Below are 24815 nucleotides of genomic sequence, written 5' to 3' on the forward strand. Positions count from 1 at the left end.
TAACCCACTGTCAGTTATTCGCTACATACTTTCCATGCGTACAAGCAACAGAAATAAAATCTATCAACATTAAAAGCGCAAACTTCTCCTCCAACTCCTCTCGCTTACGAAAAGCGCCGGTTGGCCTTCACACCTCTCGCCACTCGCCACTCGGTAACCAATCCAATCCCTCTCTTCATTTCATCTCTCTCTCCTCACCTCAACTCGTGCATCGCGCCATCAATTACTGCTGCTTTTCATTTCTTTTTGGTATTAACTTTGTCATTTAATATTTAATAATAAAAACTGCTGTTATATGGAATTATGGATAGCATGTGTAACCTCGCATGAGCTCCCACGCGCCAGTAGTAGCCCCTTGATTTGCTCTCGCCGCACACAAGAGCCACCCTTGGCATGATACTTGTCAAAATCTCCTCTGGGGGTTAACTAATTTTAGAAGTAAAGTAGCAGAGAGGCCATGCATGCATGCAGTTAAGCGCTAATCCTAATTAATCCAAAATGCACTTAACAGTGAATGAATATCAAATCAAGCAGTGGCGATTAACCGCAGTTCACTGGTTTATTCTACGTGTCTTTCTCCATTGAACCTTCTTTCCACGTACCCAGGCTGGATTAACACGTGTCAATTGCATCGTCTCTCATGCTGCCATTATCCTATTGGCTGACTCTTTCTATAAATGCTCCCCACCAATACCCCTCCGCCCCTTCTTTCCTTCAGCACTCTCTCGCCAGGAACACAGAGAGAGAGAGAGGAGAGAGGCGCCATGTCCCAACTAAGAGGGCAATTTATGGTGAAATCTATGGAGGAAAACAACAAAATTAAGGAGATCATGGCGAGGTACAGGCCCATTGCACCTATGCCGGCTATGCCGCCGGCTCCAATCCTCGACGACCCGCCTATAAAGTCATGCAGCAGTTCTACTCCACTGTATCTCCAATCCCGTCCATGTCGGGTCCGTAAGCGTGGTCGCCCCAGTCTGGCCTCGTTCCAGGTGGGAAAGAGACCCAAACCCTTAATTTGTCCTTTGAATTCTGTAGATTCCGTTGCAACGACTATCAGAGTAAACTCTTTTGTTCCTTATACAACTCAGGTGCCGGTTCCCATCCATGGTTTTCCCTCAGTACCAGTCTCTAGTGCTAAAATTCCAACCAAATCAAACAAAACGTCAAAAGACCCACTGACACTATCTCTAGTCTCGTGTTCTGGGTCAGCTTCTATTAATGCAACCGAAATTAAGAGGGATATTCCTGTGGAGAAGGACCTCCTCAAGAAATTAAGGGAGCCCAAAGATAATAATGCGCCGCAGCTTATCAAGCCAAAAGTACTAGTGCCTCAACCCGTCAGACCCGTAGGATCAAGCATCTTTGTAGGCTGCATTGACCCAATTGTAAGCTCCATGATATCAGGCCCCATCAGCAAGACCCCAGGAGAAGTCGAGCAAGACATGGAGGCGGAAACCCTCCCAACAGTTATCTCAGACTCTCAGAACAAGGTTCGCCTAACCAACTCTGCATATAAAGCATTGGTTGGCCAACCCGAGTGCCTCTGGCTTGAGACTCTGGTTAAGAACCCTTGCAAGAGGATTAATGGAGGAGTGAAGCTTGTGGTACCGAGCTCGATGATGCTCACGAAAGCTACTGGTTTTACATGCAGGGTAAAGATTGAGTGGGCTCTCGACGGCATAAGGAATTATGTCTGCTCACCATGTGATGTCAGAAGGCTTCATTGTGACGAGAGAGATTATCTCTTTATATGGAAGTTTCGTACCAGTGAGGGTTTTGTTAGCCCTTGCAAAGCATGGATCAAGGATGGTGCTATTTGGTAAATGGTAAAGCTGCTGCTCGCTGTTCTTTTTTGTAAGCTGTACATGTTTTATGAAGCAGCTGCTAATCTATATATAGATGTAAAACTAGTTTAAGTTCTACTTTGTAACAAGGGCTTTAATTTGGTGTGTAATGGAATGTAATCAAACTATAGTTTTAACTCGATAGCTACTTACTATTACTATTATATATTACTATGTATGGATGTACATATCTAATGACTGTCTACATGAAAAACTTGAGCAGAGTGCTCATGAAGTCCATATACAACCAGATAACAATCTGTGGTTGAAACTTTAAACATGCAGTTCGCATGCTTCAACATATTCTAGTCAGAGAATTGCATTTTGCACCCAAATTTTTGTGCACCCAAATGCACCTACCGTTAGATGCAATCTATATATTAAAATGTGTTTGGAAACCAAATTTTACATTTTTTGAAATTTTTTTTTACTATTTATTAAGTCACTTTGAAAATCACTGATCCAATGGTCCAAAAAAATGCAAAATCAGCGATTTTCAAAGTGGCTTAATAAATAGTAAAAAAATTTCAAAAAATATAAAATTTGGTCTCCAAGCACATCTTAATATATAGATCGCATCTAACGGTTCGGATTGACTATTCGGACTTTGAAAAAAGAAAAAAAGATTTGAAAAATAGAGTGCATTTGGATGCACAAAAAATTGGGTGCATTTGAACCCTCCTCTTTAACAATTAACACCATTCCATGTTTGAGGCAGCCAGGCTTTATTCTGAACTAACTGAACAGTACTATTCAAAATAATTTTACATCATTAATGACAGAAACATAGTTGTGAAAATACAAAACATGCATATAAGATTATAAGATTCTTCCATTGTACTTTATTACAAATTAGGTCCCTCACGCACGCACAGAGCATCCTATCTCATCATGAAAAAACAAAAGGAAAAAAAAAAAAAAAACAAACAAGAAATGAACAGATCCTTATGTGATCAGGTAAAGTCTATGATCTGATTTAATGCTCATGCTTTAGCATTTGGAGTTGCCTTAATTTTTGCAGCTTCTGGAGTCTTAGTTTTCGGGGTTTCTGCAGTCTTCGGAGATTCTCCTGCCTTTGGGGGCCCCTTCCACTTGAAATTATCAGCATAAGATTTGGGCTACAATAAAATTTAATTTCAATTAACGGAGTAAGATAATAGGCTAGTATAATGATATGGACGAACAACACATACTTAACCCTTCTGTTTGAACCTAAGCAGCACTCATGCAAGTTGAAAGCAAAGCTTCATACCAATGTTCACTCTATAGACTTACAAAGAAGTAACACAATTTAATCTCTTATAATTGACTTCAGCCTATGAAAATTTGAAAAGTCATAACTATGCTTAAAATACCAGAACCTCAATTTCATATCAGTCATAACAAAATTGGATTTGTACATTCCATTTCTCTATACTTACCAGACATCTACTTACCAGTGCCAATTGAAAACTAAGACATCACGAGGTACAAATACAAGCAGAGAGAAAAGGAAACATTTAAAAGAAAACAGGCGCTAATTGACTATAGGTCCTTAGTAGAGATATTTGGAAGGAAATGAGAATATTGCCTCAGCAGTTTTGAGCAGATAGGTTGGTGACTTGTAGTACTCCAAGAGTATTGCATGAAGCCAGTACCAGAGGTTCATCCCCTCTTTCTCTAAGCACATACAGACAAAATAAGGATAAGATAGTATATTGGCATTTCTTTTATGTAGTGGCTCTGACTTCCGATAACAGTTCATGGTTCTGTAGAGATATTTTTCTTTTTGGGCTTGGTCTGAGTAGTGAATTTAGGTCAATAACCAAATCATGAAAGGGAGAACTGAAATTCCAGGGGAGAAGGAATGACAAATTAAGGAGACCAACATACACACTGAGATATGTGCTGGGAAGAAAAAAAAATTGACTCTGCTTAATGCAAAATACTACTTCGCCCATGTCTAATACAAAAGACGCAAATGGATATAATCAAACCACTCCGGTACAACATATAACAAAATTAAGTTATTGGACAACTTCGAAGTAAAATTTAATTAGAAAGTTTTGTAACATATGCCAACTTATCAGTTGTGACATTACCACAGCCACAAGTTCCCATAAAAACACCCTAGATTAACAATTTTAGCAGGTCAAGAACAATCCACAGAATTCATTCTGGCCTCAGAAACAATGCTTAATTGGTAATATCATGCGAAGTAGAAAACATAATATAAATTACGACTTCTATTGAATTAACATGCAAACCGCAATTATAAATAAAGACCTGAGCAAGCTGAAATTGAAAACTAGAAAACCCTCTTAAGGAAAGAGGTACAAACCTTCAGAAGAGGAGTATGGTGTTTTCGTACCTGCATAAAATGAAGTCAGATTACATCAGATACACGTCTTCTCCCGTGATTACAAAAATAAATTCATTAATTTTCACATAAATTGCTCAAACCCAATATGCATTAAAGGAAATTCTAGTAATGTCAAATGCTTTCACCCAAGTTACAAAAGTCATACCACATATTGCCAGCCATGTTTCTCTGCAAAAGCCTTAGCAGCTTCTGCACTTTGAAAACACAGCGCAGCGTCTCCCACATTTGCATATGGGTCGCCAGTGGAGGTCCATCCCATTAATGGATTCTCCCACCTGTTAAAAGTATGATAATTAAAATTCTTTTGAGTACTTATCATGTGTCCATTTGGATAGATGCAAAAGAGATTAATAGGATTAGAAACTTGGACAACTGCTTCGGAAAATTTACATCTATTTTCAGTGGGTGTCATTTACTTTATCAATACAAAAAAAGAGATACACAAGGTTTTATATACAGCCAACTGGCAGAGTTACATGTCATTGACGATCTATCTCAACAAAAACTCTCATGTAACATAACCAGCAAATATTCCTCAATGTAAATCTAAATTGCTGGCGATATGTCAAAGACAATTTTCAAGTGCTTTAAAGTACTTTTAGAGCGTCTGAAGATGCTCTTTTGTTCAATATTGCCTAACTTGCAGCTGAGGTTGTTGAAAGCAGTATAAAGCCTATTTAAATTTCACCAAGTGAAATGCTAAGTATCTAGTCAATTGCACAAGGAAAGCATACTTGACAAAAGTACAGTCAAATTAGAAAACTACACAATACTAATCAAAGAATGTTCATACTTTTGAGTTGACAAAAAGTTGATCTTCCATTTGCCGACTTTCCCAGAACCTTGCTGAGTCGCAGTCCTGGCAGGTGAATAGATCATGACCTAATCCACGGCAACATAGTAATTTTATATAGTGGAATCAAACCATCATGCAGCCTCTAAGAAGCTAACTAAGAATTATAAGGTTCAATCAACTAATTATATCCTCAATGATAATAGGGTTAACCGTTAACAACTACATCAGATTTTATCTCCGAGTAAAAAGAAATTGAGACCTAAAACGACTAATACGAATAAATCTTGAGTTAAACATTAACAAATATAATGTAAATGAAGCAAATTTAAAAGAAAGGCGAGTACTTTTCGCGTAAGATGCTCCTTAGGTATTCCAGAGACGATCCCCACCTCCCCGGGCTTGATCTCGACGAGAGCTTCGGAGGAGAGCGATCTGACTTGCGCGAAGAGAGCACGACCGAAGGGTAGTACTCGCCGTTGAAGAGATGCCGCCATTTTCGCCCAAGTGATGACGCACTGGGGTTTCGCAAAGAGGAGAGAAATTGAACGAAGAAAGGAGAGAAGGCAACATAAAGCGGGTTTGGATTCTCACCATGTCGGGTAAAGAATTTAACAGAGTAGTTTTGACTTTATGCAGTGCATGGACTATAGATAATCAAAACAGCGCTGCATATAGTTCGTGCACTGTATGAAGCAAAAAATGCTCTGTTAAAATCTTACTCATCGATGTCCAAGTATATCTGAAACGGCCCAAGATTTAAAACAGTTTGGGTTCGTATGAATAGGTGTTATTTGGGCCGGGCCGATTACATTTATTTTGGGTCAGTCGCACTGGCCGTATGAAATTACAAAGAAATTGCAGAAGATACGGGCTCGCATTTATCTTTCGGCTTGGGAGGTAACTCGATTCAATCTCAAGTTCTCAACAGCCAGTCTGCTCCGCAACCCGGCTTAACTGTTAGACACCCGCTCACGCCATAGTGGATTAGTGCGTTCTCTCTCTCTCGATCTCTCGACCTCTCTCGATCAAGTCGGACCCGCCTTTGTGAAAATAGGTATGATCTCTTTAGTTTGCTTAATACTTGTCTATTCGTATTCATTAGGAACAGCAAGTCTATTTTAATTGATTTTTTGTTTGCTTGTATTCCCTCAATTAATTTGGAGCTATGAAGCTCAAGTTGCATTAGTTGGGGGAAGAGGGTATCGGGCGAAATTTTGTACGAATAGGGAACCAGGGGAAATATTACAGAAGATAATGAATTATGAAATCTAGTGTGTTAGGATCGTTTAGTGTGTGATTTTCGTAACTGTTTAATTACGCTCTTCAACCGATTAATCAGCTAGGCTCCAGTTGTGAGGAATGTTCTTAGACAAATTGCGTATCATTCTGCCATTTGGATTCTTGATCTCTAAGTTACAGCAAACATATCTCTGGTATAATAATCTTTTGTTCCATAGTGTACACTAAAAAAAAAAAAAATCTTAAAAGGGAAGAATTATCTTTTTTTTTTCTTTGCCTTCAATTTCTCTCTTTCTTACTGATATTTTGCATCATATAAATTTTTTTTATCTGTTCTACTGCAGTGGTTGGATTTTGTACATGATAGTTTGATCTTTTCATTTGCAGGGATGGAAGAGAGAGGAAAAAATGTGGATGTCGAAGCATTGAATCTTCGTGTTGAGCAACTTCAGCGTGGTAATTCATCCTCTACTATTTCTTCTTTCCCTGCTCTCTTTCTCCCCCCCCCCCAATTTTACTCTACCTGCTCTAATTTTCATTTCCACATGAAGAGCGTGACGAGCTAAAGAAAGATATAGAGCAACTATGTATGCAACAGGCAGGGCCAGGCTATCTCTCAATGGCAGCACAGATGCAGTCCCAAAGGTGTTGCTTTTCTCTAGTTTCTCATTCTTTTAAATTTTAATTCGGTTAAACTTGCAAATTAGATTTCTTGATAAAATAAAATAAAAAAACTCATTTAGCAATTGGGATTTTGCTAGTTACACCAGCATTTACATAACCTGCAAGTCATAAATTTGCAAGTTTCCCAATTAAAGAATTCTGTTTCTTTTATGGTTAGGCATACTGCTGGTAGCACCCAGCCATTAGGATAAAGGTTCGGTCAAGCAATATTAGCCCAGACTTTATATGAATTCGAACCATAGCATCTTACTCTCCGTTATATGAGTTTCAACCTGGGTCTGAAGCTGAAAAGAGAGGAAGAATCCATAAGCAGCTATGGACAAAATTGTCAATATCTAGCCGATTCTCGTCCCGTCATTATAATAACTGGAACTTTGTTTCCAAGATCTCGAACAATATGAGTGTTCGATGCAGATTATATTACATGAGTGAGGCTATGGAAATATGCATATTACAGATCGACCCGTAATATGCATCCATATCTTTATTTTCAAAGTTTAAATAGTCGATCCAAACAGCTAAACATGATTTTCATATGAAATGTACTTGCAAATCAAATTTTACATTTTTTACAATTTTTTTAGATAGGTAGAAAATCACTGTTTTTGGATGGTCCAGAATTTTCAAATCAAGTGGTTTTCTACCTATCTAAAAAAACAGAAAAAGAATCTAAAAAATGTAAAATTTGGTTTGCAAGTATATTTTAATACAAAGAGAATGTCGAATGGTTCAGATCGACTATTTAGACTTTAAAAAAAAAGATATGAGTCCAGCGTGGGCCATTCTGTAATATGCATATTACCATAGCCTCACTCATATTACATTTTGGATCCTATTTTCCAAATACTGTAAATATTTGCAGTCAGATTAAAGTTTTGTAAATATTCAGGACAGCTAATCTAGAGCAAGATATTGAAACTCTTCAGAAAAGACTAGCTAGTTGCTTAAGGGAAAAGCATAATCTTCAAGAGGAGCTTGCTGAGGCCTATCGGATTAAAGTTAGTCTCTAATCTCTTATGTTTATTTATACTTTATGCTCTTTTTGTACCATTGAGGACCTTCATTACTAGTACAGTCTATTACCAGTATTGAAATGTTTGTGACTTTGAAGTGAGTGAGTGTGTGTGTGTGTGTGTAGATAGAATTTTGTTAATGTCAAATTTACTTTTTAATGTTCAAATGTTAGATCCAAGCATTTCAATGGGTTAATTTCTCATGTACCCTTCAAAAGTTGTTGAATTTCTTATTTACCCCTCTACTCTTAGTTATATCTCACATATCCCTCAACTCTTATTTTTCTTTTCTATTTACCCTTTGAATTAATAACACACAATTAAATACTATCTAATTTATTTATTTATTTCTCATTATTACCCTTATTCTTTCTCTTTGATTTAAATTTTGCAAAGGGCACCATTGTTGTACATCCTCGTGACTCTTCATTTCATCTAAAATTTCACTATTTAGTTTTTGACACTAAGATATGTTCGTAAGGGTTTTGACATTGAGATTTGAGTGCACGGAGAGATATTTTGGTGCTTAATCATTAATTCATTTATGTTCATTATAAAGCGGCGGTGGAGCTGGAATCATACAACAGATGCAGCCAATGGTTCAATTTGAATTCCCTTGTTTTTCTTAAAATAAAAAAAAACCTTGTTGAAATATACCACAGCACTGCATTCACCCCGCCATTGTTTGGATGGTTCCAGTTTGTTTTTTACTTTTTTTTTTGCGTGATTATGAATGCAGTGCTGTGGTATATTTCAACAAGGTTTTTTTTTTGAAGAAAAACAAGGGAATTCAAATTGAACCATTGGCTGCATCTGCTGCATGATTCTAGCTCCACCACTGCTTTATAATGAACATAAATGAATTAATGATTAAGCACCAAAATATCTCTCCGTGCACTCAAATCTTAGTGTCAAAAACCCTTACGAACATATCTCAGTGTCAAAAACTCAATAGTGTAATTTTAGATTAAATGAAGAGTCATGAGGATGCACAATAATGGTGCCCTTTGCAAAATTTAAATCAAAGAGAAAGAATAAGGATATAATGGGAAATAAATAAATTAGATAGTATTTAATTGTGGGCTATTAATTCAAAGGGTAAATAGAAAAATAAGAGTTGAGGGATATGTGAGATATAACTAAGAGTAGAGGGGTAAATAAGAAATTCAACAACTCTTGAAGGGTACATAAGAAATTAACCCTAAAATCTACATATCAAAATCGTGCTGTATACCAAATTTTACAATGCATAGGATTTTTTTTTTACTATTTTTTCAGATTTTTGTTAGATGACCCTAAAATAATAGAAAGTTGCCAATATTTGCATACCAAATATGGTCATCTTTCAAAAATTCAGAAAAAATAATAAAAAAACCTAAATACAGTAAAATTTTACCCAGTAGCTTAGTGGCCGATATGGTAACGTTAGTACATTGGAACAACTATATATATATATATATATTTGTTACTTAAGTTTACTGGTGCATTTGGTCCTGTGCTTTATTTTTTCCAGAGCCAGCTTGCGGAACTGCATAATGCTGAACTGTTGAAGGTATCATACCTCCCTTATAACTAGCAAAACTTGTACTTCTGCTCAAGGCGAGGCAATTTTTTTCTTTGCAAATGAACGAAACCCACATTTCAATTTTATGGATTTTTATATTTGCACTGTTTTATGCAGACAAGTAAATTCCTTTTTATCTGTAAAATTAGTTTTGTTTTATTGGACAAATATGTTCTCCATACTTAAGCCTTACACCATTATGTCTTTCACTTTTTTCCCAATTTATAAGAATTTTCGGTTAAGTGTTTTACCAAAACAAGACAAAGGAGAGAAAATTGTCAGACATCATTTTTGTTGGCCCAAATACGAGGTTTGAATGTGCTAAACATAAGTTGTTAGTGTTGAGGGGCACAGTTGTCACAAAGGGTTGTTCTTTAAAATTTATCTTGGTAGTTGTGTGTGCTTTTATTTTTAATCTTACAAATTAAGAATGTTATCACAAACATTGAACTATTGAACTTTTCTTTGGCAAAAGTCTTTGAATTATATTTCTGTTCTACTGTTAAGTACAGAATAAAGAAGCAGAGAAACAAGTAAAGTTTTTCCAAAGCTGCGTTGCTGCGGCATTCACCGAAAGAGATCAAGCTTTAATGGAGGTCATATGGTTTCCTTTATATTTGAACTGAATAGTCCATAGGTTCATTATATCCTATTTGCAAGGAACTCTTTTGTAATTCTCCTTTCCTTCTTTCTTCTAACAGTGTGAAAAGGTGAAGGAAAGAGAGGAACCTTTATCTAAGAAATTGGCTGAGCTCGAGGAAAGGTATCTTCTATCGAACATTGTGTTCCCTCTAAGTAAGGATTTACATAGTAAAATACCACATTGGGACACCATGTTGGTCAGGTCTTTTACTGGTACTGATTTGTCACAGCATAGCCCATTTTGTTTCCTTATTGTTAAATTGCATAAAGGGATGAGACGTGATGTTGTTTAGTTTACTCTTAAATATCATTAGGCTTTGTTGAGGCCTAATTGAGTCGGCGCATAATTTCTCAAATGTGAAAACCGGATACCTTTCTGAGCAGGCTATTTAACTTACAGAATAGGAGAACTTCAATCTTCATGTTTACATGAAAAGAGATCTAAGGAAAAATTGGAGGCCGAATTGAAGGATCTGAAAAACCAAATCGAGCCTTTTGAAAAAGTATGTAAATTTGAACTTTGTTTCCTTGAAAAGTTTAATTATGATATTTTACCGAATTATTCTCTTTTAGGTTGTAGTAAAATTTTATGGAATACGCGAGAGAGATATGGTTTCATCTTCAGATACTACAACAGAAGAGAAATGCCAATGCCTTCTTCATGATTCTCCTGATAATTGGATATATAGTGAAGATGGCGAGACCTCAACAATGAAGTACATTGTAAACTTTATAGAAACCTTTCTCTATCATATTTTATTGCTTGTTCATCATTACTCATTTATATTTATTTTTATAGGCTATATGTGTCTTGATTACTTTGTGTTTAAATTTACCATTTAGGCATCTTTAGAAGATGAGAAAGATGCTCTTAAAAGTTCAATTGATAAGCTCCAAAACAACCTTCGAATGGTAAATGTACTTGAAAGAAGAAAGAAATGGAGTTGAAAATTGGTATTGGTTAATTAATATGCTTCTTTTTTTGTTTATAGGGACTTGAGATTGAACATCATTTAAGGAGAAATGTACGGTCTTTAGAGAAGAAACAAGTAAGATCTTTCATCCTATAATCTGCTTTTTATTGTTTGGTCTGAAACTTAGGTACTTCCATTTCTGGGTGCAGAAGTTATATGACAACCTGGTTAGCGACAAACTAAAATCACTGCAGGAGTTTTGCAATCATGTGAGACTTGAAATTTCAAGAAAATTGGAAGAAGAAGGATCTCATATAAAGGTCAACATTAGTAAAATTCTGGAGTTGTTAAGCCAGATTAAAATTGAGCCACAATGCAATGCCAAAATTTCGTCAGAAGAACCGCAAGAAGATAATAATGATCGCATGGAATACAAAGATGTGCATGTTAGTGCAGATGTTATGAATGTTATAGCTCAGGTATAAAGTAGTGAAATGAACTTAGTCAATGCTTTTATTTTATTTTTTTATATGATGTTTGTGATGATTTTCTCTTGGCAGAGTTCTAACCTTCCCACAAACATCTCTAGTGAGAATACTGATATGTCAAACGCATTTGCTCAAGCTTTACAAGAGAAGGTGCAAATGATAGATGATCTTTGTTTTTTTCTTATATTTAATACTTAATTGAATATGATCGTACTAATTAAAAGATTAATTTTGTACAACATACAGGTTGCCACACTGTTACTACTATCTCAGCAAGAAGAGAGGCATTTACATGAGCGAAATATGAATGAAGCTCTATTAAAGAAAGTCGAGGAACTCCAAAAGAACTTATCCCAGGTGATTTATTTGCTGTTTTGTTTTCAGAAATAGTCGAATCATTTTCTTGTTCCTTGAAACCAAAATCTCTTGTGATCATTCATCACTTCCCTTGTACAGGTGACCAACGAAAAGGTGAAAGCACTCATGGAATTGGCCATGTTGAAGCAAGATATTCAGCTTTTACAACAGTACGGATCGCTTAATTCAACTCTATTATTGGTTGTTTTGTGAAGGTTTTAATATGGAGCCCACCTATTGTAGGGGTAGTGGAAGTAATCCTAGACATGCCAGTGTAGCAAGTACTGATCTTGCCATTGTGAAAAGAAATAAAACTCAAGAAGAAGGGAGGTTGAAGAACATTTTTAAAAGAACCTACTTCACACGGTGGATTAGTAATGTGCAAGAGGAAGCTAACACTGATACAAAGGAGTATTCGGTCAATCTTGCAAGGTATCCACTTTCTGTTACTTCAATTGTCCAAAATTTCAAATGCTTTTTAGCCTTTATTATCTTTTTGGAATGGGTACAGGCTAAAAATCGAAAATGCAACTTTTCAAGAAAGCATAGCTAACATGGAACGGCTCACATCTTCAATTCACAGGCTTCATGTCTTACTTATGAAGGTTTTCCGGAACTATTTCATTCTTTTGCAAAAAGAAACTTATGTTTTACCAATGTTTATAATTTTCTGACATCATTATATTGTTATATTTTAAAAGTGTGTTTTGTAAGTTCAACTTCATAGATGGAAAATGTATTTCCTTCATAGATACAGCAATTGTCCCTAAATGTAGTTAGCTGCTCTTTGCGAACTCCATATTAAACCAAAATCATCTTGCTGTGATTGTCTATTCTGAGAATTATATATAATTAAAAGGTTTGGGGTTCATATATTTGGCACTCCCATCTTAGCCATCCTTTTCTATTGATAATTTAAAATCCAGGTTCCAATGAAAAATGTAAACTGTTGAAGTTAATACATCTCAAAAATAATGATTCGGCATTAAAAATATAATTGTAGTTTGTTTTGTACATGATCAAAAGGTATTATAATCAACAAATGCAGCCCAATTAACCACAATGCAGCTGATATTTTGGTTTCTTGATCTTGTATAATATAAGAAATCAGAGATTTTTATGTGAATGTACTATCCTTGAGATGGAACATGACCAAACAGTTCACACTTCCATTTGGAATTTGAACTTTTAATTTCTTGAAAAAAAAAAAGCAGTCGTGATGGTCACAGAAAAAATGAGCATTGTATCCTTTTTGGAGTTGTGAGTTGTTGCAGAATGAAAAGTAGAACCTTTGTTTCAGGTTGAAGAAGATTTGAAGTCAGAAGCAGGACCTTCAGAAAATACATATGAAGCACTTAGCAGTGTAATAACCGAATCAAACCTAATGAAGACAGCTTTAGGCAGTGTTCTTCCTATTAGCTGGTCCGGTGATTCAACAGATAATGCAATAACCTATGAGAGCCTATATGAATCGTTAGATCCGCCAGAGGCATCTAGGTCTTCTGAGAAAGCCGATCCTCTCTCCTCCGCTAGCTTGGAGATGGTAGAGCTTCTCATACTGGCTGCTGAAACCCTAACAGAGAGGCTGGTTGAGAGAAATGCCAGCATATAAGTGGGAGTTGATTGTATATGCATTGTTCAGTAGCAGAATTGATTTTTTTTTTTTAGTTAATCATTTAGCAGCTATTGTTTCAGTGAAGTTTTGTGTGCTAGTCAGAAGGTATATTTGTAAATAGAGTTAAAAGTGAACAGACCTCTCATGTAAATGTTGTCTAATTCATGAAACATTATCTTGAGAAATTTATAGATGTGCCCATCGTAACTTTGTAATTTAGATATTTCCCCATCCAAACTTAAAAATTGGTTATATACCCATCCAAACTCACTTATTTTATCAATATCCCCATTTCTTAATTTAATTAATGATAGATGCAGTTTAATATTAGTAAAAAATAAAATGACCATTCTACCCTTAAGAATTGAGCAGCCCCCAACTACTCTAACCATAGATCATTGTGAAAGAAAAATTGTTCATGGTTATCTTGTCTGCTCAATTCTTGTATCCTCGCTCGTTACTCCCTTAAAAAAAAATTACACAGAAGGTAACAATTGAGGGTACAAGACAGACCATTTCAGAAAGCTGTCAAAAAAAATTATTTTGGTTTTAGTTCATAATGTTTTTTTTTTTTTCACTTTTCTTGAATCAATGAGAGATGAATAACAATGAAATTATCAGTCCTTAAACCCTTTTGATTCTAATAAAATGCAACTGATAAGAGGCTTATTGATTCTTTTTGTCCGTCAGGTTTCTGTAGATCGCTTTGACAAATATTGTGATCTTACTTTAACCTGTTCCAAGTAGTTTGAACCCAGTTTATATAGTTTAATTTAATTCAACCAAATCGACAGCTAAAAATTAGACTAGAGTCCGCTGCCTCTATTTGATAAGGATGCACAGGGGGGCCACTTTTCCAATATTTTTTCATATTTTTGCACATTGTGACAACAAACTTGAACTATATAGTAGAAGTTTTGGAATTGGGGGACGGTCTGACGGGCATAGGTCCAAATTCAGTCCGATGTCGGTCGGTGCCGTCCAATCTACATCAACATTTGCGATCATAACTTAAAAATTCGTTCGGATCATTTATGCACGAAACTTGATGCTGATCAGACGATTATGACCAAGCATCGAACTGCCCCAACTAAGGAAGTTTCTGGGTGTTTCTTTGGAAAGAAATCCCATACTTGCAAGCTGCATTTTTTCACTGGGTTTTGGCAATAAATGAAGACTTTGTCTGATCAGAGCTGCCAATTAGATAAGATTTAATTTGGTTTGGCTTGGCTTGGTGACCAATCCTGAGAGAAGGCTCTTATTGACCGCAACTAAAAAAAACAAATACAGGGGATAAGAGTGAATGAGTTGCGTCAAGCTGAAAAAAAAACGCAAGTAATATTCTAATTTTTTTTTTTCAGAAAAGAAAAGGTGCACTCTCAAAAGATGTAAATGTTATAAAAACTCAAAACTAATAAATTATATACTGAAATATTTCCCACCCCCATCTAGAAATCGAATTTAAAATAAAACGATAAGCATCCAAGGCCTTACAAGACACGCCAGATATAATTACAGAAGCTTCCTTGAATTGGTATCTCCACTCTTCACATGACTAAGGACTTTCGAGCACTCTGATCAAAGTCGTCTCCTGGACTACTGTTGAAAAGTCAATCGGTGTATAATTAAATCTAATTAAATCTATGGACCTTTTCTTCAAAAAAAAAATCTATGGACCCAACACACTCACACGTACAATATGACATCATCGATCTCAATTGATGTAGATTTAGTGTTGTAAAAAACGGTCTCAACCGCCGTTTAATCGTTAACGGTGGTCAAACCGTTACGAATACACTTAACGGATGTCTATTTGCGGATGAAAACGATTAATCGGCCGTTTTTTCGATTAATCAGTCATTTTACCATTTATCGTCAGTTTATTCCCGTTTAATTTCATTTATTTCCGTTTATTCTAATTTATTTCAATTTATTTCAGTGAATATTTATTTTTCACATTCACTTTTTTTTTTTGTGATAATGTTTGATAATAAGTTTTATAAATCATCTATTGTAGTTTTATTTGTGCTTGGATATACATTTAATATTTTTTATATATGTTTTTCTTTTTACTTAGTTTAAAATTAATTAATTCTTCTATTATTTATATATTATGTATTTTTCTTACTAATTACTGACGTAATTTTTTTCAATTAGTACGACATATTCATTTATGAAACTAAATTATTATCATAAACTAAATTTAGTAATTTTATGTTGGAATGTTTCATTTCTTTCAAATAATATGTTATTAGTATCAGAAAAAGTATAATTTTGAATTTATTTTTTCATTAAATAAATGTGTTACTTACACATGTAAAGTGCTTATGTGTTAAGAAAAAGTAAACCTAGTGTCATGTTAAATGGTAGAACAATCTGAACCGTTCATCTTGTTCTCCATATTGAAATGTGCTTGGAGACCAAATTTTATATTTTTTGGAATTTTTTTACTATTTATTAAGCAATTTTGAAAGTTGCTGATCTGATGGTTCAGAAAATTTTACTGTTTTTACTGTTCACAGCAAAACAGCAATTTTACAAAATTCTTAATAAATAGTAAAAAAATTCCAAAAAATCTAAAATTTTGTCACCAAGCATATTTCAATATGGATTAAACATCTAACGGTTCGGATCGGTCGTTTGGACTTTCAAAAATAAATTACGGCATGAAGTAGAAACGCGTTTTACTTTGCAACTCACCGTAGCTCATCTCATATATATATATATATATATATATATATATATATATATATATAAATTTAGTAAAAAAAACGTTAAGTTGTCCACATAATTTTAATTAATAGACCACATAGTGTTATTTACAACACTTCTACAGTTTTTGATAACCCATTAAATTTCATATACAATAGAATAAAAGTACCAATATTTTCTTTTTGAGAAAGTAAAAAGAAAAAGAACAATCAAATTTTCATGAATGAAAGGGATTGATTTTTTTTTCTACGAAAAATAGATCGAACTCACTAGAACCGCACTATTAATATGTTTCAAAAAACTTGCACCTGATAAAACCTCATCATTATTTATGCGATTTTATCTATTTTTCGAAGAAAAAAATAATCATGCTCTTTCCCAAAAAATAAACCCAATACCATATTTGACAGTCTATAGAGCTAAGCACACACTTGAATTAATAATCACGCAAATTTCGCTTTTAAATTTTTTTATTAGTGAAGTTCTTATTGTATCGGAGCAAATTTGTTCAGCAAGAAACGGTCTAAAATTATCTTTAGACCCGGTCCCCTAAAGTGTCCTCATAATTCTCCAAGTACACAGAGAATTCATTATCTTACAAACCTACAAGTCAAAGAGATATTCAAAGAGATACGCCTCTCCTTATAAACCTATGCCTCAAACACACATATGTTTTTTCTCACATGAAATCGCATCCCCTTTCTTTCCACCTCAATCTCTCTCTCAAGCATGTTTTGCGGCACAGGAAGTTTCAAGAGTCTAGACGACGATACATTCAGCGCACCAGGGACGCCGACACATAAGAGCCGAAAGTCAACAAGCAAAAACAACCCATATTCATCTCGGGGCCTCGACAAGTTCTCCACCATTTTGACGGAGCTTGAATCAAGGAAGGAGAAGATCATCGCCCGTACCGGGACAGACGACCATGTCCTGGTGCGGTTCAAGCACACCGAGAGCAACGATTGGGTACCGATCGTTGTTCGTCTTCCTGAATCAAAAGAGAACCCGGCAAACATAAAGGGATCTGATAAACATTACCATAGAAACACGGTGTCGACGCCCACATCGCCACGGCCACTACCGGTTCAAGCGAAGGATGAGGTGAGGGTCAAGGTTGTCAAAGACGGCGACAAAAAGGAGAAAACTAAGACTGGATTTTTCTCGTGGATTTCTTTCAATAGAATGAATCCCTGTTCTTACTGGCCATGGGCTTTTGTGATTGTCTTGGTAGGTCTGGTATTTTTCGGTCGGGTTTTCGCTGTATGTTGCACCTCGATATGGTGGTACTTGGTGCCGACATTGAACGGTGAAGATTTAGACATGTTGCGAATCCGGCCAAATAAAAAGAGAATTGTTAGGAGAAGAGCTCTGAGTGATGAAAGGGTGGCAGAGAAGGTAACATCCACATCACCACCTAGAGTGCTTCCTTCTAATAAGAAAGAGAAACCTCAGAGACTGTGTTCTTTTTAGTTATCTTTTTTCTCCCTTTGCTGGTTCTTTGAGAGATGATGTAAATAAATTATGGAGATCCTTCTCTGAGCACTTTGTTGGGTACATGAGGGAAAAGTTTCCAGCCCATCAGAAACGGAGTATTGTAGTTTCCTTGATCTCTCTGTGTTTTTTTTTTCCCCTCGTGAGTTTTATGATTTGAGGATTCATGTAAATGTTCATTAGTAAGATATTTATGTAATATTAATTCCAGGGTTAAATTATGTCCAAAAGGGAGTTCCCTTTAATTTGTTCATTAGTAGGATATTTTTGTTAAATTTTGTCATGTCTGTTGTTTGATTAATTAGCCTTGTTTGAAATTTCTATTGGCAAAGAAATATTGCACCCAATAAACACTTTCTTCTTCTCTGACGATATTTGCTTTCTTTCTCCGGTAACACACCTGTTTCCAGCAAATGCCAAATAGTTTTATAATCATTAATTCTCTTGATTAATTATGATTATTTTCCTTTATTAGTTCCAACGGCTATAAGCCTAAATGTGTGTAAATAGCTTAAATTTGTACATTGTAATTTATAAAAAAATAATCAATAAAATCAGAGAAAATCCTTTTATCAAAGTTTTTCAACTTCCTTGTGGTTATCTGTAAATGCAAGAGCCATCCAGTCCATGGAGGAATGGAGAAGATTAAATCTAGGGTTTTCAAAGATTGGATCCAATTGATTTCAGCAGCGTACTTTGTCCATCTAGAAAGTCAATTTAATTAAATAAATACAGCAACGACATTGTCGTGCCTTGAAAATGTTCGTCGAATGATGGTGATTTTTGCTAACTTACACACAATTTGAAAATGCTTTTTATTCTATACCGGTATGAATTGTCAACACCGATCGCTTGCATAGTTGCATCTCTCCTGTTCTTTTCTTATACTGTAAAATTTTGTTAGCAGCCCATTTTTTACGGGGGTGATTTTTGGAACGGTTGTAGTAATAAAAGTTAATGAGGTCCTTAAATGTGACATATTTGTTATGTAGTTTAAAATTACATTCTTTAGCATCGTTTTTTTTTCATAAAAATAGAAAGAAAAAAAAATCATCGTTTTTTTATAACGAATTCATAATTGTTCTTACAAAAGGCGGTACCAAACCTCTGGTATCTCTAAGCAAAAGAAATCAAAATATAAAACTACCTTAATACTTCAGTTCAGTTAAAGCTAATATTGTTCAGATAATTCAACAAACAGTCAGAAAATTTAACTACTGAATTTTGAGAGGGTTCAAATGCCTTTATTTTTTGTGCCTCCACCGTACCTCTATTTTTTTTAAACTTTACTAACTCAAAATTTAAAATTTAAAACTTAAAAATTGAAATAAAACAGTTAGATGTGATCTATGTTATTTTCTTTATGTGCTCATAAAAAAATATCACATTTCAATTTTATTTAAATGTGAATAAATACGTTGAAAAATTAATGTTTAGAAATTATTCATATTAGTATGTTTTTACAAGATCTTGATAACAATTAAAACAAAATGTAAATATTATAATTTTTTACATGTGCATAGATAAAATGATATAGATCATATCCAACAATTTTATTTTGACTTTTAAGTTTTAAATTTTGAGTTATCAATGTTTTTAAAAATGGAAGCATAGTGGAGGGATAGAAAATAGAGACATTTGAACCCTCCTCATTTTATATACATTATTAGAAATTTAATTGTATCATAAAAAAATTGTTCCTAACTCATCAGATCTATTTTATATATTTCAGCCAGATAATTTTGAAAATCAGCCAAATTCTTAGAGTCTAGCTCCTGCAAAAATCTTTAGCATCATATTAACTATAATGAGACACTGAACTTGGTACAAGTCTTGTTCACATTTCATCAAGAGAACAAGAACAAGGTGTAAGCTTTTTCCTTTTTTTCTTCCTTGTCAAGATAATGCTCAGCTGACTTTTTGAGACCAAATTTGATCTACTACCATTCCAATTTTCTAGATCAAATTATGTTAGTGGCATTAGCAACCTATCCCATCTATGAATGATTGAGCAATTGGCCTAACACATGTTGGCTTCTTTGGAAAAATTGAACGACAGGTAAGTTTAAATACAAAGAAAAAAATAAACGGGTTTTTTATTTGGGCATTATTGAGTAAAAAAAATGTATTTAATAGATAATTAGTGTTTTTACTCGAGCTATAAGGCGGGTGTGTCTAAAAAATCTTTTCCTATGGGAGAAATATTAGTAAAGCCTGTAAAATCTGCAGTAACTTTCTAGTTTCAGCACTGTAAAATCAGGAGCGGATCGAAGAGTTCAAGGGGAGAGGCACCAGCCTTTTCCTGACCCAAAAATACAATCCAGAATATATACTTCTTTAATCATATTTTTTCCGAAAAATTTACAAAACTAAGCTTATGTTTAAAATGAGAATCCACTAGTGACAAAGAGTGTTGGTCTCAAAGACACTTAGAGAGAAGTGAATAGTTTTTTTTTTTTTTAATTTTAAACTAAGTTATAAATTTCGAGTGTGTCTTAAAGTTATTATTGACGAAAACTTAGAATAACTTTGTTCTAAATTAAAAAAAAATGTAAAATAAATAAGGTAAATAGTAGAGTTTAGAGACATTTGACATGAGAGTTGTTTACGGAGTTCGGCACTAACGCCTACGTCTCCGAGGCCTGCGACCTTCGAGATGACGCGCATTTCTTTATCCAATGAGAAATGATTACAAGGTGAAACCGGTGAGCCCTTACAATAATCTTTTGGGAAGTCACACGGCCCGAACACGAGCACTAAAAGCTCAAAGGAAGACAATATGATCCGTGAGGACTCAAGGATTGCTAGGTGAGCATAAGGCTCGAAGTAGTAATTGATTTGGTCACACATAATCACTCTAGAAGTTGTTGAATTGATTGAATAAACTTGAGATTGATTGTGAGTATTGAAGTTTAAGCGCACAAGCAACAATGGTTTTCTCTAGATCTGAAAATATGAAATATTGAAGTTGAGGGCGGCTAGAGTGTCAATCCAAACCTTGGTATAGCTTCTATTTATAGAGAGCTGATAAAAAGGAAGTATCTGGTGCTGATCGTTGCAACGGTACAGGGACCGTTACAATGGTAGGCTAATTTGAACTAGTTTGGATTGCAATGGTAGAGGACCGTTATAACAGTCTCCATAACAAAAGTCTCTGTCTTGTCTACCGTTCTGTGCCAGTTATTATCGATTTATTCCGGCGCAACAATTCTACGAATTTATTTATTCTGTTGCAAAAGTTACTTATTCTATTGTAACGATTCCTAGACCGTTGCAACGGTAGGCCTCACTTAGGTCAGTCTCAAGTTTATTTTATCAATTTTACAGATTAATTGTCCTTAATCTTGAGTTAATGTTTTTGCTATCCAATATCTTATGCTTCATGACTGCATCCTCAATGTTATATTGCAGTTCATTAATTCATCATTGATGTGTATTTATTAAATCTTCAATTGTCATGAACCTGCACAATGTCTCAAGAAGGAAAACTGTAAAATGCAATTATGTATGTTTTGCAAATCTAGTCAAATGGACAAGTTGAGGACTCCAAAAGCCAACAAAGAGGGGCGGAGGTAGGAATTCATAGATTGGAGGTAAAAAAAATAATAATAAGAATGGTCAGTGAGAGAGAACATAAAATAAGAAGTGTCACATATGAGGTTTTTATTTTTTTTATTAAAAAAAGTTCTAAAATACTAGAAATCTCTCAAATTATACACAAATTATTTTTCTTTTAAAGAATGGGGATCAATAGTATAAAATTTCACAAAAAAATATGGGGGTCAATTTCTTGTACCCCTAGCATTTTTACTATAATTTATACATATTTTTAGTACTAGTTTTTTGAAAAATAAATAAAAAAATAGGAGTCAATTGACCCCATTCTTGTATAGTAGGTCCGCCCCTGATGGCAAAGATAATGTCTTCCATGTGGGATGTCGCAAGTTTAAAACCCAGATGAAAAAAATCTCTTGTGGATATTAAATAGTTGACGGCTTTACTTCCAAGCAAAAAGAACTTGTATATAAATTAATTACACAATTATACTCTACCTCAGAAATTTTGCTCCAACCTATATTATTTTTTGAGAAATAAATATGTTGTTATTCCAATGGAATAACATGTACCTGTTATTTCGATTCTAACTGTTTAAATTTCTTCATGTGTGAGTTTTAATGAATAATTTTTTTTTCAACGAAGATCGAGATCGGAATAACAGGTTCCCGTTATTCCATTGGAATAATAGCAAATTTATTTCCTATTTTTTGGCTTCTCCCCTGCATAAAATGAGTTGTAAGTATACTTCAAAAATTGTTTGCTTGCTAATTTAGAATATCTAGGCAAAAAAAAAGGGTATCAGTAAAAGAAGCATAAGAAACATGCACAACAAGCAACTCATTTTTTTTTTTAATTATAAGTGACCAAAAGCATAAGAAACATCAAGAGTAGATATATCTTCATTTTTGTTTTAACAATTAGCAGTACTAAACTAGTAATATTTCTTTATCATTTCTCATTCCACACAGAGAATGAGAGAAATAAAAAAAGTAATCAAATTCTTTTGGGTGTACAATCCAATTGTCCTCCAAATTCAAACAATACATATTATTCATTGAAGAAATGCTTAAACAAAACCTTAATATAATAATTCTTTGAGATTCTTGTCGGATTAAAAACGACTTTAATTTAATAATTCTAACCTCGAATAATCCTAAAGTGCGGATTCATGAGATATATCTGCAACGCTTCGCTATGCAACAAAGATTTTGCAGATTTATCTTTTCGTTGTATATAATTATAACACTACTAAAGATATCTAACGGCCGTAACTACATGGTAAAAAAAGAGAGTTAAGTTTCCCTATCCTTTGAAAATTTTATATTTTTTATCTTTGAATATTAAATTTTACAAAAAATATTACTATTAGCCTTGTTCATAAAATAAAATTACATGACGCTTATTCATACCGCCCCTTTTATTTCAATTTCCTAATTCCGCCCCTGCGAGCAAGTCAATTAGAATATTAAAAATTGGCAAGAGACTAAGAGAGACAGGACCCGTAGTGTAGCGAGCTTGTAATATATTTATAATTATAAAAAGATATATAAATAATTAGAATGTGCTTTGTAAATAACTCTTTTATCAATCAAAATGTCAGCTTTGCTGACCTTAAAAAAACACTACCAAAGATTGTTTCACGGAACGCTACAGATTTTTTCACTGCTCAAACTTCTAAGAGAAAACTAAAACATTGAGCCACTGGATAAAAAAGGATTCCGGATCATGCGGTCAGACAAATTAGGCAAACTTGCCAACGCAAGCACCGGCGCTGAGCAGCTTTATCGAATATTCAGGATTTATAATTTAGACAAATCAGTACCAACAATTCGGATCAACTTTTAGTTTAATAACTAAGATAGTATTTTTCATATGAAAGATTATGTTTTAAATTCATATTAATATTTTTTATAAATATTTAAGATTGAAAAACTAATATCCAATTTAATATCAGAAAAATAAATTTTGAAGACAAAGACACATTAGAAAATGTAACTATCTCCAGTCTTCACAACCAAAGTATTTAATGAGTAGGTCTCCACTCTCCATCGCCTGAACGCCAGTCAAACTCGGGTTATAGAAATGCAATTGGTTTTGACCCAAAGGATTTGAATAAATCTGATCCAAAGGACTTTGGACAAATCTAATCTAAAGCCGGACTTAGACCATCTAATCTGTGTTAAGATTCGTGCGAATATATTTAGAACAGTCTGGATCTAAACTTAATATTAAATTTTGACACTGATTTTGGATAATACTTTGTGCATAGCCCTTTCAAGAAAAGAAAAACCTCATATACAATACGAGACAATGAGATGTCCTCTATGGAATTCTAGATCTTTATCAGGCAACTATGTACGTTAAAGAGGTAATCAAATAACCAATCAATCTACTAATGTTCTCAGCTTTTAATGAACCGGTATTAATGCACAAACGTAAGATATCGACGGAGAATTTTTTTAGAATTTTTTTTCTATAGACAATAATAAAAAATAAGAGATAAATAGAAAGAGAACTTGTGATTTTTCATTGATAGAAAGATCAGTACTAATTTTACTGAACTTAACTCTGTTGTTATTTTTTTCATATGAAATATAAAAAGTTCTTAAATAAATAGATAGTTCTTCTAATATATCTAAATTTTAAGATACCTCATCTATTTTTTCTAAATAAATTTTATATTTTAACAGAGAAAAAATAATAATGAGTTAGAATCGGATTAGTAACGATCTTAACTTTTAGATCGGTAAAATTCCTACCGATTTTTCTATTCAGAAAATTTATTGATACTTTTTATGTTTTTCTTTTTTCTTTTTAATATTTTCTGTAGACAAAAAATTCTCGATATTGACGCTCCGGTTCACCAATCGTGGATTGTGTTTATCTTGTTTTGTTGGCAATTCCCTCTCAATTCGTCAGGAAAAGATGGATGTATCATGTCTTATTCATCTGATAACGATTTTAACTGCCCTTCACATTTGTCTAAGCTTCTAGACGGATGAATTCGACACGACGCAATGATTATAATTAAAAGGATATCTATAACCCCTTGTACAAGTCTTTCTAGATAATCAGCATTTCTGATTGCATGTGCAGTAGTTGAGTATAAGAGTAAACAATCCGCGCTAGTGTCAGCATTCAAATTATTTCTCGAGTTACAACATAAAACTAATAACACCTCTATTTGTCTGAGGACATCTGGAAGCTCTCTCGTGCATTATTTTTTAGGGTAATTATAATATCCCCCACCTATCTATCCCTCATTTCATCCCCCAACTAACTTTTTATTTTAACTATAACTATAACTACTATTTCTAACAATCTTTATTTCTTTCATCTTTCTCCCTTTCTCTTCCACCTCTATTTTCCTCTTTCACATCCATCTTCTTCTCCCACCTCCGCCTCCGCCTCCGCCTTCCACCTCCCTCTCTCACCTTCACCTCACCTCACCTCCGCCTCTACCTCCCTCTCCCACCTCCGCATCCCACCTCCTCCTCCACCTCCGTTTTTCCATTGATAAGCTTCCCTCC

At 34.3% G+C, this 24815-nt stretch overlaps 4 protein-coding genes across 12 annotated transcripts; 3 read left to right on the top strand and 1 right to left on the bottom strand.

The window, feature by feature from the left end:
- The first annotated feature begins 314 nt into the window (after positions 1-314).
- Positions 315-1975, top strand: LOC144552058 (uncharacterized). Its single transcript, XM_078300151.1, has one exon. The coding sequence runs from the start codon at positions 678-680 to the stop codon at positions 1824-1826; it is 1149 nt and encodes a 382-aa protein (XP_078156277.1). The 5' UTR covers positions 315-677; the 3' UTR covers positions 1827-1975.
- Positions 1976-2594: 619 nt separating this feature from the next.
- Positions 2595-5594, bottom strand: FRO1 (NADH-ubiquinone oxidoreductase-like protein). The gene is made up of 5 exons (XM_078299062.1): positions 5350-5594; positions 5003-5091; positions 4355-4484; positions 4168-4197; positions 2595-2965 (listed from the first exon to the last, which is right to left on the bottom strand). The coding sequence occupies exons 1-5, from the start codon at positions 5497-5499 to the stop codon at positions 2831-2833; spliced, it is 534 nt and encodes a 177-aa protein (XP_078155188.1). The 5' UTR covers positions 5500-5594; the 3' UTR covers positions 2595-2830.
- Positions 5595-5881: 287 nt separating this feature from the next.
- Positions 5882-13706, top strand: MEE13 (myosin heavy chain-like protein). 9 transcript variants are annotated; one of them, XM_078299063.1, is made up of 18 exons: positions 5882-6059; positions 6632-6700; positions 6796-6889; positions 7818-7926; positions 9455-9493; positions 10018-10101; positions 10207-10268; positions 10548-10650; positions 10721-10870; positions 10991-11059; positions 11140-11196; positions 11271-11540; positions 11622-11699; positions 11796-11906; positions 12006-12076; positions 12150-12338; positions 12418-12511; positions 13207-13706. In XM_078299063.1, exons 2-18 carry the CDS (start codon positions 6634-6636, stop codon positions 13516-13518), a joined length of 1959 nt encoding a protein of 652 aa, XP_078155189.1. In that variant the 5' UTR covers positions 5882-6059; positions 6632-6633; the 3' UTR covers positions 13519-13706. The 9 variants fall into 9 exon arrangements, with proteins under 9 accessions (XP_078155189.1, XP_078155192.1, XP_078155195.1 ...); XM_078299071.1 differs by having other exon boundaries at positions 5995-6059; positions 7823-7926; XM_078299065.1 differs by lacking the exon at positions 5882-6059 and adding an exon at positions 6096-6438.
- Positions 13707-16858: 3152 nt separating this feature from the next.
- Positions 16859-17957, top strand: LOC144551197 (uncharacterized). Its single transcript, XM_078299073.1, has one exon. It carries the CDS (start codon positions 16963-16965, stop codon positions 17704-17706), a length of 744 nt encoding a protein of 247 aa, XP_078155199.1. The 5' UTR covers positions 16859-16962; the 3' UTR covers positions 17707-17957.
- Positions 17958-24815: the final 6858 nt, after the last annotated feature.

This window comes from Carex rostrata, chromosome 3 (genome assembly GCF_964058835.1).
Source record: "Carex rostrata chromosome 3, lpCarRost1.2, whole genome shotgun sequence".
NCBI classification, from domain to species: domain Eukaryota; kingdom Viridiplantae; phylum Streptophyta; class Magnoliopsida; order Poales; family Cyperaceae; genus Carex; species Carex rostrata.